At 53.9% G+C, this 16,527-nt stretch overlaps 1 protein-coding gene across 1 annotated transcript in view; it reads right to left on the bottom strand.

Annotated features, from left to right (window-relative positions):
• The window catches only part of LOC125091113 (ATP-binding cassette sub-family A member 17-like), a 72,670-nt gene that overhangs the window by 39,897 nt on the left and 16,246 nt on the right, over positions 1–16,527 (bottom strand). The window contains 11 exon segments of the mRNA XM_047714554.1: positions 1,773–1,922; positions 2,571–2,638; positions 2,946–3,080; positions 3,717–3,871; positions 4,855–4,984; positions 6,045–6,188; positions 7,003–7,049; positions 7,052–7,114; positions 7,117–7,173; positions 11,307–11,480; positions 15,723–15,840. Of these exon segments, the coding sequence (XP_047570510.1) occupies positions 1,773–1,922; positions 2,571–2,638; positions 2,946–3,080; positions 3,717–3,871; positions 4,855–4,984; positions 6,045–6,188; positions 7,003–7,049; positions 7,052–7,114; positions 7,117–7,173; positions 11,307–11,480; positions 15,723–15,840 (1,241 nt within the window).

Here is a 16,527-nt window from a genome sequence, read left to right as displayed (position 1 = left end):
TCAAACGCCAGTGTTAGCCCGAGCATTCCACAGTTAGTACAGGTCCTACCAAGAGAGCAATGATTTTTTTTTTTTTTTTGCAGAAATAGAAAAACCCATCCTAAAATTCATATGGCATCTCAAGAGACCCTTAATAACAACAACAACAAAAAAATGTTGCAAAAGAACAAAATGAGAGAATCACACAAAAGTCACACAAAAGCTTCACAACATGGGATCTGGCAATGATTTCTTTGGACGTGACACCAAGGGAACAGTAACAAAAGAAAAAATATACACGTTGGACTTCATTAAATTTAAAAATTCTGCGCATCAGGAAACACCGTCCTTGGAGTAAAAAGGCAACCCATTGAATGGGAGAAAATATTTGCAAATCCTGTATCTGATAAAGGACTAATATCCATAATATAGAGAGAAGTCCTACAACTTCAGAACAATAGAAAACAGGTTGGATCAGAAATGGGCAAAGGACGTGAGGGGCACCCGGCCGGCTCAGTCAGAGACGCGTGCAACTCTTGATCTCAGGGTCCTGAGTTTGAGCCCCACCTTGGGGGCAGAGATGACTTAATAAATATAAGTATTTTTTTAAAAATGCATAATAGACATTGCTCCAAAGAAGACCCGTGAATAGCCAGTAAGTACACGAGAAGATGCTCGATATCACCATCATTAGGGAGATGTGAAGCGAAATGACAATGAGTCACCGCCTCACACTCCTTAGGTCGGTTACTGCTAATAAAACAGAACAGAACACAGCAGATACTGGGGAGCTGCAGAGAAACTGGAATTCTTGTGTGCTGTGGGAGGGAATGCAAAATGGCCCAGCACCCCTCCTTCTATGTAAATATACCCCAAAGAATCCAAAGCAGAGTCTGAAAAGATACTTGTACACCGTGTTCATAACAGCATTATTCACGGTAGCTCAAGTGTGGCAACCCAAGTGTGCACGGATGAGCGGATAAACACAGCGTGCGTGAGATGTGAGATGGCACATTATGCAGCCTTAAAAAGGAAGGAAATTGTGCACTGAACCTTAAGTACTTTATGCTCAGCAGTCTAAGCCAGTCACAAAAGGACAAATGCTTCCTGATGTCACTAGTAACAGGAGCTGAGAGCAGCCCGAATCATGGAGACAGAAAGTGTGGCTGTGGGTGCCAGGGGTTGGGGTGCTCCCAGAAGTAAGGGACCCAGTAGAGAGACAAACTGACGGTGTAGGTGAGCAGGGCGAGTCAAGCACTTGGGCTTTTGAGAATTGAGGATGGAAAGATCTGGAGCCGGGGCTGAAGGGTGAGCCTCTGGGAGGAAGAGGCCGTGTCCTTGGTTGTAAAGATGGGAGGAAGAAAGAAACTTGTGATGGGAGTGAAGGGGACTTCCCATCGGCGGCTCTCATCTTCCCAGAGCTCAGGTTCCTGCTGGAGAACAAGGCGAGGGAGAGGAGCCAGTGGGGAGTGCCAGGGACCACTCTGAAGCCTGAAATAAAGAAAATCGGGCCGAACATTCATCTGAGCTCCGCCACCCAATAAAGGGCTTCTGACTTTAACCTGAAGGCTACTGGGAGCCATCGAGGGTTTTGAAGGAGGGAGGGGCTATGACCAGAGCCCCGTGTTTTCGAGTGTGATCTGGCTGGAGTGTGCTGTCTTCCCAGCAGATGCCCAAGGCCTGGGGGGTCCAGACCCCAGCAGAATAGAGAGCCCTCGCTGGGGAGACGGGCAGAGAGGTGACTCTGAACTCCGTCCCCGCAAACAGCTCCTCCCGTCCTCTGGGGTCCGCACCTGTGTGTGTCCTTTTTAGGAAGAATGAATGTTAATTCTTCTCCCTTGCTGGACTGCAAAGCCGCATTTGGGATATGGTGATAAATCAGACGGCAGATCTTCTCTGTGTTGCAGTGAGGTTCTTCACCAAAGTCATATAATATCCGCCGCCTGAAACATTTAGGAGACCCTGAAGCGCCCTCACTCCTTTCCCGTGGCTCAAAATGCACAGCTCCGCAGGAAAGTGGAGCGGGGCGGGGGGCCCTGGGGGGCTGGATGGAAACCCCAGGGAAGTCGCTCTCGAGGCTCTCCCGGGCTCTCATTAAAGGGGCGTGAGGCAGACAGTAAGAGAAATGGGGAAAATCTATAGATTATTATCAGCGACATGCGCTGAGGAGAAAGATAAACATGGGAGGGGATTTGGGGGGTCGAGGACTGTGATTCTAAACAGGGTCATGAGGCCTAAGTGTGGCCGGCGCTGGCCGGGGACGGAGCCGGCAAGGCATGCTGCTTTGGCCGGTGGGACCGAGGGCAGGAGCACAGCAGGGGACTGGAAGAGCACTGGAAACGCCACTGGGTGATGGGACCAGGCCAAGCAAGGCCCTGCGGGCCAATCCTAGGACTCTGACTTTCTCTTGGTGGGAGGGAAGATCACTGTGGAGCCAAGCAGAAGGGTAACACAGTCATTCGGACAACCGAGCAGAGGCGGGGGGTGAGTTAGCCGGCGAGTGCAGTAATCCGGGAGGGGATGAACGATAGGCCTGGGTGCTAGCCAGGCGTGGAGGTGGGAGAAAGGAAGGCCCCCTGGGGCCTGCAGACCAATGGGACCTGGGCTCTGAGAGATGGTCGGCGTCCACGCAGCTGCGGAGTAGGCTCCAGGTGCACACCTGTGGAGTTCAGGAAGGCGTCTGGGCTGGAGACACACACAAGTTCCAGCACAGGAGACCCAACGACGTCAGGGCGTGGGCAGAGGCACGTCCACGCCACGAGCAACAGAGACCCAGAGGGCGTGGGGTCCAGGAGAACAAGGGGACTGCCATGGAAACCACCCACACCCGCCCAGGCACTCTGCACACACTGCTCACTCCTTGAGGAACCCGGTTTTTGAGGTCCGTTTTCTAGATCGACAGGGAAGGTTGAGGTCGTCCTGGCCACGTGGATGGAGGCTACGAACCGGCAGAGTGAAGCTCAGACCTTGATCTCCTGACTCGGGACTGTCTGCACCTCGCTCCCTGCTCCTGTCTCGGGGGCCCTCCCCCGGTAGACGCCCACCAGTCCAGCCAGCACTTTGCTAGCATATACGTAAACTCGGCACAAGAGGCTTACCACCTTTGGGGAAAGGGATGCGCAAAAGGCTTTTTGCATTTTGAACCGCGTGAACATCCGTCTCATCGACGCTGAGTGTGGCACATTAAAGGATCGCACATCACAACTGAACGGGAGGTGTCCCAGGGAGCCTCAACCAATGAAAGATCTGTGTTGTGTAATGAAGAGTCTGGCCGGCCTCTGTCCCCAGCTACTGGGAAGGACCTCTAAATCCTTGGGGTGATGGGCATCCTGGTTATTCACCTTGTACCCTGGGGCCACATCGGAGTTTATGCTAATGCGTTGACTCCAGACCTGCTGGGAGTGGGGAGGTGTGCCCCAGGATTGGACCTTTCGGGCCTGTGTGATGAAGCTCCGAGAGAAACTGGACACTTGCCGGTTAAGTGAGCTACCGGGTGCACAGCCACGTCCCAGCAGGGCGGACACGGGCCCAGACCTCACCCTGCATGTCTCTTTTCTTCGCTGGTCCCGATTCATATCCTCTGTAGTCAAACCATACCCCATGCCCCCGGGCCCTTCCTGAATGTTTAGGGACCCTCGATCAGGGAGTTTTCAGGGCCTGCTGGGTCGGAAGGCTGCAGGCTGCCCCTCCCCCAGATCGGATACAGAGGAAACACAGCCCGCTGTCCGTGGATGCACCTGAGCATAGAAAGAAAGATGCTCGTCTATGGTGAGGTCTGGGATCAAGATATCGTGCTGGGGGCACCAGCCCAGGCTCCTCCAGATCTCAGCCATATTGCGAGAAATTTCATACCCCTTGACATAGGCCCATCCACCTGAAGGGGGAATAAGACCTAGGAGCAAGTACAAGACATATGCCAAGGTCATGTTCCCACAGAGCACCCTGCAGCCCTGCGGCTCACAGATGCCCAGTGCTCGCATCAGATGGTCTCACTCCTTGTCACGGTCAGTGACCTCCATGGACTGTGTGTTCCGTGACCCTGAATGAGGACGTGTGGCAGGAACAGAGACGGAGACATCCCTCCTGCCTCTGAGGAGTGCTTGTCCAGCTAGGGAACAAACACATGGGTGCACGGAAAGCAAATTACACTGTCGTATGTGCTAGGCGATACTGCAGAAATGGGGTTCGCTAGAACGCTTCACCGACTGAGCCCCCTGGGCGTCCCTCATGCATTAAAGTTCTTAGCAAACACGGGAAAATATAAATTCTGATTTTTTTAACTGACTTTTCCACAAAATGGTCTGTTGAGGTCATTTCTCCACATCCACGTAATCTCCATAATTTGGGCAGGCTAATAAGATTTCACTGTTACGAATACACGCTCTTCATTTATCCAACGCATGCTAATTAGTTAGTCAGTGGTTTGCGGTGTTCCCGAAGTATGAACTTGTGAGAGGACTTGGCCTTCTTTCCCATGTACCTCCTTCCTCTACGTCAACCTAAGCAGATTCGGGGCGCCTGGCTGGCTCAGTGGGTCCAGCTCTTGGTTCCAGCCCAGGTCATTGTCTCAGGGCCGCGCCCAGCGGGGAGTCTGAGAAGCTCTCTCTGCCTGGGCCTCTCCTTGTGGGAAGAGACGCACAGAGCCGTGTGCCAGCCCCTTGACCGTGTGAGACCTACTTCCCCAGACGGGAAGAGCCACCGATGCCCTCTCCCGAGTACGGGGTCACGTGAGCCACCAGACACACCACAGACGGTAAAACAAGGAAACAGCGAGTGCTTCATATTACACATGGGTGAGCTCTGAGGAGGGCCGACGGAGGCACTCGGGGCCGGTGGAAGGCTCCATTCCTTGAGGGGCCGGCCCGGCCCGGGTACCGGCCAGCATGCAGCACAGGGTGGTTTTGCCGGCTCCGCTGTGTCCCAGGAGGACGGTGATCTGCCCCTGGTACAGGTTCATGGTCAGATCTTTGACTGCTCTGTGGCTGTCCCGTCCCGTGTCATACACCTGTGGAAGAGTCAGCGTGTGACCGACTCCCTAACGGGCCCAGGGCATTCCTGAAGCATCTACAACCCACATCAAGTCCCAGGGAAGTCGGTCTGTCAGTGGGAATCCAAACGGGAATGTGTTCGGGAGTCCTTCTTTCGGGTGTAGCTGCCCGGGGCTGCCGGGGAGCCTGACGGGGATGCCATGCTGGGGGTTCTCCCCGACACCCACGCCACAGAGGCCAGGGCTCGAGGATGCAGGCGAGCCACACCTTGCCCCGCGTGAAGTGGCAAGCCCCTGGGGAATCATGCCAGAACCACGTGTATGCAGACAGCCTGTTTTGCGAGCAGAGGGGAGATCCCTGCTCTCGGAAGCCGCACTCGTGCCTGGCTGTTCCCGCTACTGCCATGCGTGAAGGAGCTGGAGCCATCCCCTGTGTTGTGAGTCCCCTGGGCTACGATGGGACAGCACCCCGCCCCCCCTCCCTGGCTCACTCCTGCTCCCACAGGCAGAGGAAGGCGGCACGAAGCGTGACAAGGACACCGCCTCTCCCTGCGCTCATCGCATTTGAAGAACAGAAGATGCCGAAGGAGAAAATGGTGCTCTGTGGGACGTGTGGGGGCACAGGGCCAATGTCTAGGCATCCTGTCCCAGGAGCGCCTGGTCACGCGGGGCTCTGCATGCAGGAAAGGCCCAGCGGACGCCGGTGACAGACAAACACACCCCATCTGGAAGCCCGTCCCGAGAGCCAGGGCACCCAGCGACCGGGTGTGTGAGCCATGGAGGAATGGCGTGAGCCAGTGAGGGGCTGAGCTCCAGGGTGTCCCTGGGCAACCGCGCTGGTGCGGTGGGGCTAGGGAGAGTGTTTCAGGAGATGCCACCGAGACCCTCCACCCTCCTCCACTCCACTGCACGACAGCAAACAGGAGACATTTCATATTCGATTCCTTTCCTGAGGACAACGTCGCAGGAGGAAATCCCACCTCTACCAGAGAACAAACCTCGTAACCACCGTCAGAATTAAACACAAGCCTCTACAAACTATTCGTCAATTCTAGGAGGGAGGGTCACGCGCTGATACCTTGTAGAGATGCTGGATTTCAATCCCCTTCACCAAACTGGTGGGCTCTTCCTGAAAGAACTTGCTTTCCGCAGGTTTGCTGGGGTCCCCGATGTCCAGCACGGGCCATGTGAGGGGCACGGACTGTCCGCGCCAGTGGACAGAAAGTCAACTGACATTAGCCTGTTCGGGTGAATCAACTGTCGTCTCCGGGAAGATAAATAGCATGGTAAATTAAATTCTGCACACCGCCCGCCCCCAGCCCCCCACCTTTCCTGGTATCCAGCATTTAACGGTGCCCGGAGAAGCCAAGCAACCTGCTCGTGGACTCACTACCGGTAAGCTGCATTTTCGCCCACAGCTCATGGTCCCGAGGTTGGGGCGAGCGACAGTGGGTGCACCGCACCCAGGCTCCCAGCGAGCTGGGGAAGCCGTCATGTCGGCTGACAGCCTCCCTGGCTGAGCCTGGGGAAATCCTGGGGTGGACACTCCTGCAAGGGCCAGCAGGCAGCCACGCAGCGCCCCAGACGGGGTCACCCCCTTCAAAGACCGTGGACAGGCCCACTGGTGGGGCTGTGGGAACACTGCACCCGCAGGTGACCCCACTTTGTAAGGACACAGTGACTCTGAGAAGTTGTTGGGGTTGCCAAGAAAGGGGGAAGGGAGGCGGTGGTGTCCCGTGCAGACTTTCGGGGCCTGACACGGGGGTGGGCACACCAGGACATCGCAGACACGCCTGTAAGGGACTCTGCATGGGACACCCACGGGGGCAAACGTCAGAGACACTGAGATGCGGTCATCACGCTCCCTTGGCGACCACAGCTGGTAGGTTTGGGGTGAATCCAGGCTCGAGAATCTGGCTTAGATTTCCTGGGATTGGAGATTTCCATCAGGACACCGCTGAGATGGCTGAGGGTACAGGGTGGGGGCTTGTAAAAAGGTCTAACGTGGCCTATGGAACAGCAGCACCGGTACTCACCGTGACAAAGAAGTACCACGGCTTGGGACACCATACTCGCCCAGGAGGATGGCCTCCACGTACCAGGTCACCACGCTGTACAGGACAGCGTCCAGCAGCAGCAGCAGCAACACTGGCAGAAGTTAAACTCCCCGCTCACACTGCCGATAGTTTTCCACCGCATACCCGTGCCTGAGCCAAAGGAAGGATGACGTCACTGCACGGAAGCCAAACTGCTCCCCCCCATACCGCTGGCAACCAGGCTGCTGGCAGGACTGGATTGCCTGGGAGTCAAGGGACGGGCACAGGGAATGGGAAAGCGAGCGTCGTGGGCTCTCCAGTGAGATAAACCACTTTCAGGATTGTCAAAAGTGCTAGTGGTTTCCTTGGGCCAAGAAGGGGGTTCTCCATGCGTCTGCCCCTGGTGGCCTGTTGTCTTGCTGGGCTAATTCTCTCTCCAAGTGAGGTCAGGGTAGTTACCTCCTTACCCTGCCAGCTTGCTTTCTCATTCCCCCTGTGTGGATTACCGGCCCAGCCCCGGGGACCAGCACCCCGGGAGCAAGCGTCTGGTGCCAACCGTGATCACAGGGGCTCCGGCTCTGCGCTCTGAATCTGGCCATCCGCGCAGGGCCTCATGCACACCTACTCCCGGAACAGGGAAGGGACGGAGGAAGGGCTCAGAACCGGTTCCAGGACGCCAGGGGTGGGGAGTGATCTGTGTGATGCCAAGTGCCAAATCTAAGTGCCAGCTGACGAAGCTTCTCCTTTTGAGCCTCCAAGATACGGAGCGTCTGCTGCCACCTGGCAGGCTCGTGGTGGCGGAACTGCCAACACAGCAGGAGAGACTCGAGGGGGGACGAGCGCACAGATGGGCCAGGTCCCTTGTCGCCAGTGCTTGCTGAGCGCCTGGGGATTCAGTTCCAATCAGGTGTGTTGGGGGTTGGGGGGCCCCGCAGAGGCTGCATTTCCAAACCCGTGGGTGAGGGGGACCAGGGGCCAGAGACCCACGGGGATCCCATTCCCATGACCGGTGCGTCGACATGACTTCCCAGAGTGTCGCCATTCACTGGCCACCAATCAGATCTCACACGACTCAGGACGGGTTCCAAGGCTGCAATGGCCACGGGGCACACTTGGCTCCCAAGAGGTCCATCCCTACTCAGTGCAGATCTGCAGGGTACAGAGGGCAGAGGGGCAAGGCTCCTTCCCCACCTCGGCAGACATGGGATCGCCGGTCAACTTTAGGTATTGACTGTGACTGTGTGACCAAAGAATCACAAAACAGAGCTTTAACAAGCAATCCAAGGGAAGTATCTGTGGGACCTGACCCACACCGGGGGGTCAGTCGCCCCAGAAATCCCCAGAGCGCACGCACCATCCCCCCGCCCAACCGCCCCTGGCCGGATGTCTGCAGGCAGCCTCTGGCCCGCTCCTGCCGCTTGTCCAAGCTGACAGTCTCCCTGTACCTGGTCTCCCTGCACCACTCACATTCCACACAACTCGCCTCTCGCCAGCTCATGACTATTTGTTCCAAACCTTTCTCTTCCTCCCCCTTTTCTCCTTGCTCCTCCGGTCTTCACGATTCCATTTCATTTCCAACGTTGGTATATTATTTATACTTCTAAAATTTTTTTTTTCAGTATCGTTGTAGGCTCTACATTATTCGTCTTTAACCAGACTGTGTCATCAAATGACGTGGCGCGAGGCCCGTTCGCGGGGTCTTCCCAGTCCTTCCCCACCCCCGCTATGGTCCTACGTCTCACTTCCGCAGGAGCTCTCAACGCCATAGGCTTCTCCCGCTTTTGCTGTAGACACTCAGTCCTCTTTCAGAGCAAAAAACCAACAAAACAAAAATACCCCCATGAAAACCAAAGTATGTCCCATTTCCGTTGCCCTGCCCCCATCCGTTGCATCCAGACTGCTGTGCGCCAGCCCGTCCTGCTCCCCGACGTCTCAGCCTCCCCGCAGTGGAGGTGGGCAGGGGCCTGAAGTCTGCTTCGGGACTCAGCCAATCTCCTGCTTACTCCTTTCTCTCTCTATCCGACACTTCTAGTCTTCCATTGGCTCAGTACTGAATTAACGTGATTGGCTCCGTGTAGCCAAACCTGAAGTAAATTATCTTTCCTCTCCTCCTGGAAAGTATTTATGCCCTCTAGGTTCTTTTTTTTTTTTTTTAAAGATTTTATTTATTTATTTGAGAGAGAGACAGTGAGAGAGAGCATGAGCGAGGAGAAGGTCAGAGGGAGAAGCAGACTCCCCATGGAGCCGGGAGCCCGATGTGGGACTCGATCCCAGGACCCCGGGATCATGACCTGAGCCGAAGGCAGTCGTCCAACCAACTGAGCCACCCAGCCGTCCCTGCCCTCTAGGTTCTGACATTACCCCCTCAAAGAGCCCCTCTTATGTATTTTAATCTCACCTGTTCAAAACACAACAAAAACTGAAGGCGTCTCTCTCAGGGCGAACCACTGGCTTCGGCTCCCGTTGAAAAGCACTTTTGTTCACCTTTCCGTTCCTCCGGCTTCTCGTAAGGTTTTCCTCCTGCCGCCTGCTGTGCTCTCTCGACGCTGGCGTGTCCCATGTAGACGTCTTCTTCGTATTCTTGTCTGGGATTTGCCGGGCCTCCTGACGTCCAGTTTGGGGACGGATCTGGGCTCTGTCTCTTCAGAAGCATTTCTTCTGCTCCCTTCTCTCGTTTCCTGCGGGACCTCTGCTTGAATGGGGCCAAGCCCTCCCCACTCTTCTCTGAATGCTTTCTCAGCTCTCGTGCACATTTTTGCATCTTTCTGGTCCTCTCTGCTGCCTCCTGCGTGGTTTCTTCTAACCCAGTTCCAGGTCATAACCCTCTCTCGGCGGTTTCAAAGGCACCGCGAGCCCACCCAGTACACGCAAACACGGCCTTTAGAGAAGAACGTTTACTGAGCGTTGCTGTCTTAACAATCTGAGCCTTGGTAATTCCGAAACGTGGGGACTTTTCTGCTGGTTTTCACCTACGGTGGCTTACTGCCTTGGGTTTTTAATTGCTTTCTACTGTGCTGCGTTTTGCCCTGGAGAACGCATCTGCGAGGATTTGCCGTGATGGGGATCAAAGTGCTTCTGCCAGGCACCGGAGTGGGGGCTCTGTCCTCCCGGGACCACCGGAAATCGAGTCCCTGCTTAAGGGTCCCTGGACGGCCCTCACGGGGTGACCCCGGGCTGCAGCCCCGCCAGGTTCTCAGGGGCAAATTTCTCCTGGGTTCTCCTCCACGATGTGGTCAGCACCACAGCACCTTCCCCAAGGCTCTCTCGTTTATGAGGGGTTGGGGTGCGGATGTGGGGACAGACTCCCTGGCTCCCCTTCAAGAAAGCCGGCGAGGAGAAGAGAATCTCAGCTGTCAACAGAAAGTCCCCATAAAGTTCCCCTATCCACTCCCTAACATAGGAGGAGTCACAGAGACCTTATGAATTCTACTCCCCCCCACCCGTGCTCATTCTGGAAGTGTGGCCTCATCAGTGTTTTCTTAAGGACAGCCACTCACCAGCAATAAATTCTGGTCAGCTTCACACCCTTAACCCTTCACACCCTTAACCCATTGAGACCACCCTGTTTAACAGAGAAGTAAATTGGTAGGTGGTTCTAGGTCATTGGAAATTATCCCTGTTGCAGAAGAAGACACACAAACCAGACCCAACCTAGAACTCCCATCCCTGCTGCCTGTCCCTAAACCAAGCCGTAGCGTCTAGAACCAGAACTCGAGATAGAAGCCAACGCTGAGCTGTGAGGTCGCCGTGAAGTCGCTTGCTAGGGTGTCCACGGGCGGTTCCTGCTGCCGAGACGGGCGCCGGTTCCACCCAGAAAGCCTCCTGAGCCCAGCGGGCCCTCGGTTTGGGTGTGTTCGCTGCCAGCTTCTGCGGTGGCCATCGACATTCTGAGGAATTCTCCCGCCTCCGGAAGGTAGGACATGCGAGCCCGTGGGGGTGCGCTTCCCAAAGTGGAGCTTGCGAGGCCCCCGGGCCGCCCCCAAGTCTGTGCGCGAGGAACGTGGCGTCTGCGAATGGCCCTCTGTTATCTGCAAAGTTCTAATGTGCTCACCGACTCAACTCTGTCTTTTCCATGCAGCTACGTCGGCTTGTAGTTGCAAAGTCGTTACTGGCTTTAGCTGGGCTCGCAAACCGCCGAGAGCCGCGTGGCGTGAACCGTGTCCTACCACCCACGGCGGTTGCCAGTGTTGCAAGCGCCCCTGAGGCTAAACGAAGCTGCTGTGAGGGCCTCGCAGAAACGCAGGTCCCCTGGCCCCTCTGAGCTTCAAGGTCACCCCCCACCCCGCGGGAAAGAGAGGGCTCACCTTTTATCTCAAATGCGGAGATTAATCGGACCCCCAGCGCCTTGGCCACGTTGGAGAGCAGACAGAAGGCCAGCTTTTGGAAGTGCGTCCTCTGGGGGTAGCTGAACGTGAAGTACAGGTACGGGAGGTAAGTGAAGAAGAAGCTGATGCCCCCAGCGGCAGCTGCGACGTGGGCTGCGGGAAGACACGGCAGCGGCCATCAGCCACGCGCCAGGTGGCCCACGTCCCTTCCTGCCATGGCCGGGGACAGGGGTGGGGGGGTGGGGGAGGATCTGCGGGGGCCTCGGCATCCCAGAAGGGAAGCAGCCTTTTACGGAGTTTGTGCTCCCACTATGGAAAGGCTAAGGGCACCTGTGGCACTAGCCGGCAGGCATGGATCCGTAAGGGCACAGGTCTGTGACTGCCGCAGACAGCATGGACGGTGTCTCCTACAGCCCGAGCCCTCCCTGCACAGATGGTGGCCCACGCCGCAGCCCCCAGCCCAGCACCCTACCGACAGCCCCTTACAGAGCCTTCACGCTCTGTAAGGGGCTGTCGGAGAGGAGGAAACGGAGGCTCAGCCACAGTAAGTATGTCTGTGCAGGGTTGTGCAGCAAGGGAAGCACGGTCAGGGTCTCGGGGTTTTCCCGGCTGTGAGCACGGCCCTCCAGACTGGGAGATGAGCCAGGCCGACCACAGGCTGGGAGACGAGCTTGGGTGCGATGCCGACATTCAGCTCCCAGGAAGTGGAGAGTGTAGGAGCCGGGGAGGTGAGGATGACATCCACGAAGGAAAGAGCCCTGTTGAGGCTCCAGGCGGCCCCCTGCCCGAAGCCGGCTTTATGAACCATGGCTGACCTTGGATCTTGACGTCTCTGAGTTTCAGGTTCTCCGTTTGTAACAGGCCTTAAGAACTAATATTTATTAAGCTTTTGCTCTGTACCAAGTACTGTTCTCAGCACTTTCCCCGTAATATCCCATTTAATCCTATAACAGAGTCACAAGTACTGTGGCTTTCCCATTTCCCAGAGGGGGAAGCGGATGCACCATCTGTGTGGACTTGCTCAAGGTCAGGGTCCACACAGAGAGCCCCGTGAGGCCAGCACAGCTATCAGCCTCGGTGCAGAGGGGAGAAAGGCTGCGGTCCATTGCAGGGTCGAGAAGAGGTTCCAAAGTGCTGTCTCAGAGCGGTGTGAGGCAAACTGACCAGGGGACGTGGGTGGGTTGCAAGGCCAGAGGACTTCACTGAGACCCGGAAACCAGTCCGCCCAGAGGAGAGTTTTTCTCCAGCCAAGTTCCCCTGCTCAGGTGTAGGTGCAGGGGGGCGGGGAGCCTGGTGGGAGCTGGGCTGAGGACCTGCAGCGCCAGCTCAGCGGACAGTCGACAGGTCTGTCGGAGTCAAGGAGTCAAAGTTGTGATGGGCCCCGGGATCGGAGCGGCTAGGGAAGCCGGCCAGGCACACGGTGACGGTTAGTGGAGCAGTGTTAGGGGCGACGATCAGGTGTCTCCATGGGGGTCAAAGAATTACTGGGAGGGGCAGGTGCAAGAGGGAAGAAGCTAAACAGGGAGATGGGGGGCCAAGAATGAGGTGTTTGGAGCAAGGCGTTACTGGCAAGGCTGAGGTTTAGAGAATGAAGCACTCCAGCGAGCGCGGAAGGGGACAGGCAGCAGCAGAGTCCTGGGTAAGAAGGAGTGTGGTCTAGTGGGATGACACCCTCCTGGTCAAAGGGGCTGAGTGCTCTGAGCAGGGAGGGCAGAGGCGTGGTCTGGAGGCAGCAGGCGGGAGTGGGGAGACACCTTTCCACCGGCAGCCTGGCGGTGGGCGAGGTCCTAGGTGGCAGCGCTAGCATCCTTCAGAGATCGCCAGGGAGGCATTTCCTGGGGCCCCGTTATAAATCACAGATATTTGGGGAGGTGTTTTAAGTTTCAGTTTTAATTTGATTTTAATTTTAATTGTTTTCTCGATTTCCTTTTTGGAGCATTCACTGCTTGCTAGTGTCTAGAAACACAACGGTTTTCTGCGTGTTCATCTGTAGCCTTTAAGCTTGCTGAACTTATTTAATGGTTCTAAAAGTTGCTATTGTGGATTCTTAAGGGTTTTCTCTATATAAGATCGTGTCATGTTTGCATGGAGAGAGTTTGGCTTCTTCCTCTCCAGCTGCCTTTTCTGTTTCATTCTTAATTGCTCTGCCTGAACCTTCCAGCACATTGTTGAGCTGCAGAGGGGAGAGTGGTCATCTTACCTTTTTCCCGATCTCATGGGGAACGCTTCCAGTTGTTCGGCATTGAATCTGAGGTTAGCGATAGGGTTTTTGTGAATGCTCACTATCGGTTGAGATAATTCCTTTATATTCTAGTCTGTTAAGTGTTTTTATCATGAAAAGCACTGGATTTTGTCCCATGCTTCTTCAGTACCATTTGAGACAAATAAAAGTGAATAAAATTGTGTTTATTTTTTCCTGCATCCAAAGTAGTGTGTTACATATATTGTTTTTCATATGTTGAATTATTTTTTTATTAAGCTTTTTATTTTAATTCAAGTATACTTAAAATACAGTGGTGATTATCCTTGTATCCTTGGTATAAATCCCCCTTGGCATGGTGTGTAATCATTTAACTATGCTGTTGGTTTAGTTTGCCAGTATTTTGTTGAGGACTTTTACATCTTTCTTTATAAGGAATACTGGTGTGTAGTTTTATGGGTCTGCTGTCTTTCCCGGTTTGGGTATCCAGATAATGGTGTCCTACAGAATGAGTCTGGAAGATCTGTGTTCTTATTTTTCAGTTGTAAGTTTTCTTTCATTTATTCTGTGGGTTATCTTTCCACTTTCTTGATGGTATCCTTTGAAATACAAAAGTTTTTAATATTGATTTAGTCCAATTTATCGAGCCTCTTCCTTATGACTTAACGCTGTTGGTGTCATGTCTGAGAAAACACCGTCTAACCCAAGATCACAAAGATTCATGGCTGCATTTTCTTTTAAAGGTTTTGTAGTTTTAGCTCTTACCTTTGGGTTTATAAGCAACTTTGAGTTAATTCTTATGTACCGTGTGAGGCAGAGGTCCAACGTCATCCTTGTGTATGTACACACGCAGCTGGTCCAGCGCTCTTTGTTGAAAAAACTAAACCTGCCCTGCTGAATTGTCCCGGCCCCTTCATCAAAAATCAGTCGATCGTGAACTCTGCAGCTGCGCTACATTCCTGCTTCCTCTTGGGACTCTTCCTGCTATTTGCTCTCTAGTCTGGTCTTGCTTTGCTGTGCATCTGACCTCTTTGGTTTTGCCTTTTCTTTCCGGACATCTGCTTCCTTCTTGTGCTTGACCACAAGTTCAATATTTTGGGTTTTCGTTTTCGGCACCATGTTAGCCTTAACTTTGAAGCACCCTTTGATACTCGTGCTCCAAGGTCCCCACATAATTCTCTTGCTCGACCCCCGACTCCGGCCATGCTCACCCTGGAGCTACTGCGGGATGGGGGGTGGGACTCAGGATAGAGTTCGAATCAGGAGACAGCGTCCAGGCGCAGTGAGCCTCCCAAGGAACACACTCCCGTCTTGGCGGAGTCGGTATTTGCCAGGACCCACATATTAGAATATTACAATGTGATGTTTGATGTAAAATATTAACATGTCAAAAGTAAACTGCCTGGCTTCATTTATAACATATTTTTATTTTTGCCCAAGTTCTCGTAAGCCCTCTTTCTGTCACCAGCTGCTGGACCCACCCTCCATGAATGTTTTTACCTCTGCCTCTCTATTGGAATTCTACCACACTCTGACTTCGACCCCATTTCCTGTTATTTGTGTCCCTAGTAGTTCACTGATTCTCCCGATAATTTTATTTTATTTTAAAGATTTTATTTATTTATTTGGCAGGCAGAGAGGCAGGCAGAGAGAGAGAGAGGAGGAAGCAGGCTCCCCACTGAGCAGAGAGCCTGATGCGGGGCTCGATCCCAGGACCCTGGGATCACGACCTGAGCCGAAGGCAGAGGCTTTAACCCACTGAGCCACCCAGCTGCCCCTGATTCTCCCAATAATTTTAGAGGTAACACCCTCCTGACAGGACCGAAGTCCCAGGAATTCCGTTCTTACTATGGTGTCCTGGAAGCTACCCTACCTTTGTGCCCAAGTCACAACCAAGACCTGGAAACCATCGGTACTGTCACCTTACCCATCATCTCCATCCAACCTGGGACTTACCATTTGCATCCCTCTGAAACGACATTGAGAAGCCAAACAGCAGAAAAACATACCTACACGAGCTGGTTCCCTAAGCCTTTGACGGGGCATGGAATTAGCCCATTGCTACAGTAACTTTGGAGGTGACAACCTGGCTTTGGAGGCACGATAATTCATGCCGTGGGTGACCCAAAGAGCGGCGCCGCCAGAAACAGAAGTCATGAACACCCTCGCTGACAGCCAGCGGCGTCGGGGCTCACCTTTTTGAAAGAATGTGCTGATCATGAACGCAAAGGAAATGGTGGCCGTGGCAAAGCACAGTAGAAAAACGAATATCAACCTAGGGTCGCTGTTTCTGAACACCATCACACCGTTCACCTGCGAGGCAGCCACAGGCGCACGCCGTTTTTACATGGAGGGAATGAGGAGAAGGCACGAAATACCCGTTAACAAGGCAGGAATTAAACACACACACAGAAAACGCATGAGATGATCCTAATTAAACAACACAAGCCAATTTTTTTTGAGGCAGACTTTGGTCCGGTGTCCATGATCATTTACAGATGATGCCTTGTCCGTGCACCTTTCTTTAAAGAAGGCACCGGTCTGAATGCAGGGTGAATCTCTTGCTGTCCTGCGGGAGTGTATCGCATCAGTCACTGTCTCTATGACAGAGGACTACCGTATTCCTTTTGGCAGCTTATGGCTCTCTCCTCTTTTTGACACTTTCTGGCCATTTTCTTTGTTTTACGTGTTGTGCTGTGTGGTCTGGGTTTTCCTGCCTTCCCTTACCTGAAGGGCCCCAACTTTGGTAATTTAGAAGGTAGATTTTCATACATCCACGTGGGGGATGATAATTGAGTCCTTGAATGGAAGTTAGCAAATCGGAACCCCGAACTTCAACAGCAGCGTGGAAGGAAAATTTAACAAGGCAGCAGGGGCCTGAGAGACGTCCTCATCTCTTCCAAGATCTGTTTTCAACTCTCCGTAGAGTGCAAAATGTGCCATGTCTTAAAGTTTCTGAAATACATCTCTCGGAATTCCACTTTCCTAATGAAACTAACC

The sequence above is a fragment of the Lutra lutra genome, chromosome 18, assembly GCF_902655055.1.
Source record: "Lutra lutra chromosome 18, mLutLut1.2, whole genome shotgun sequence".
Taxonomy (NCBI): Eukaryota; Metazoa; Chordata; class Mammalia; order Carnivora; family Mustelidae; genus Lutra; species Lutra lutra.
The sequence above is the reverse complement of the archived record's forward strand: the minus strand, read 5'-3'. Positions and strand labels throughout refer to the sequence as shown.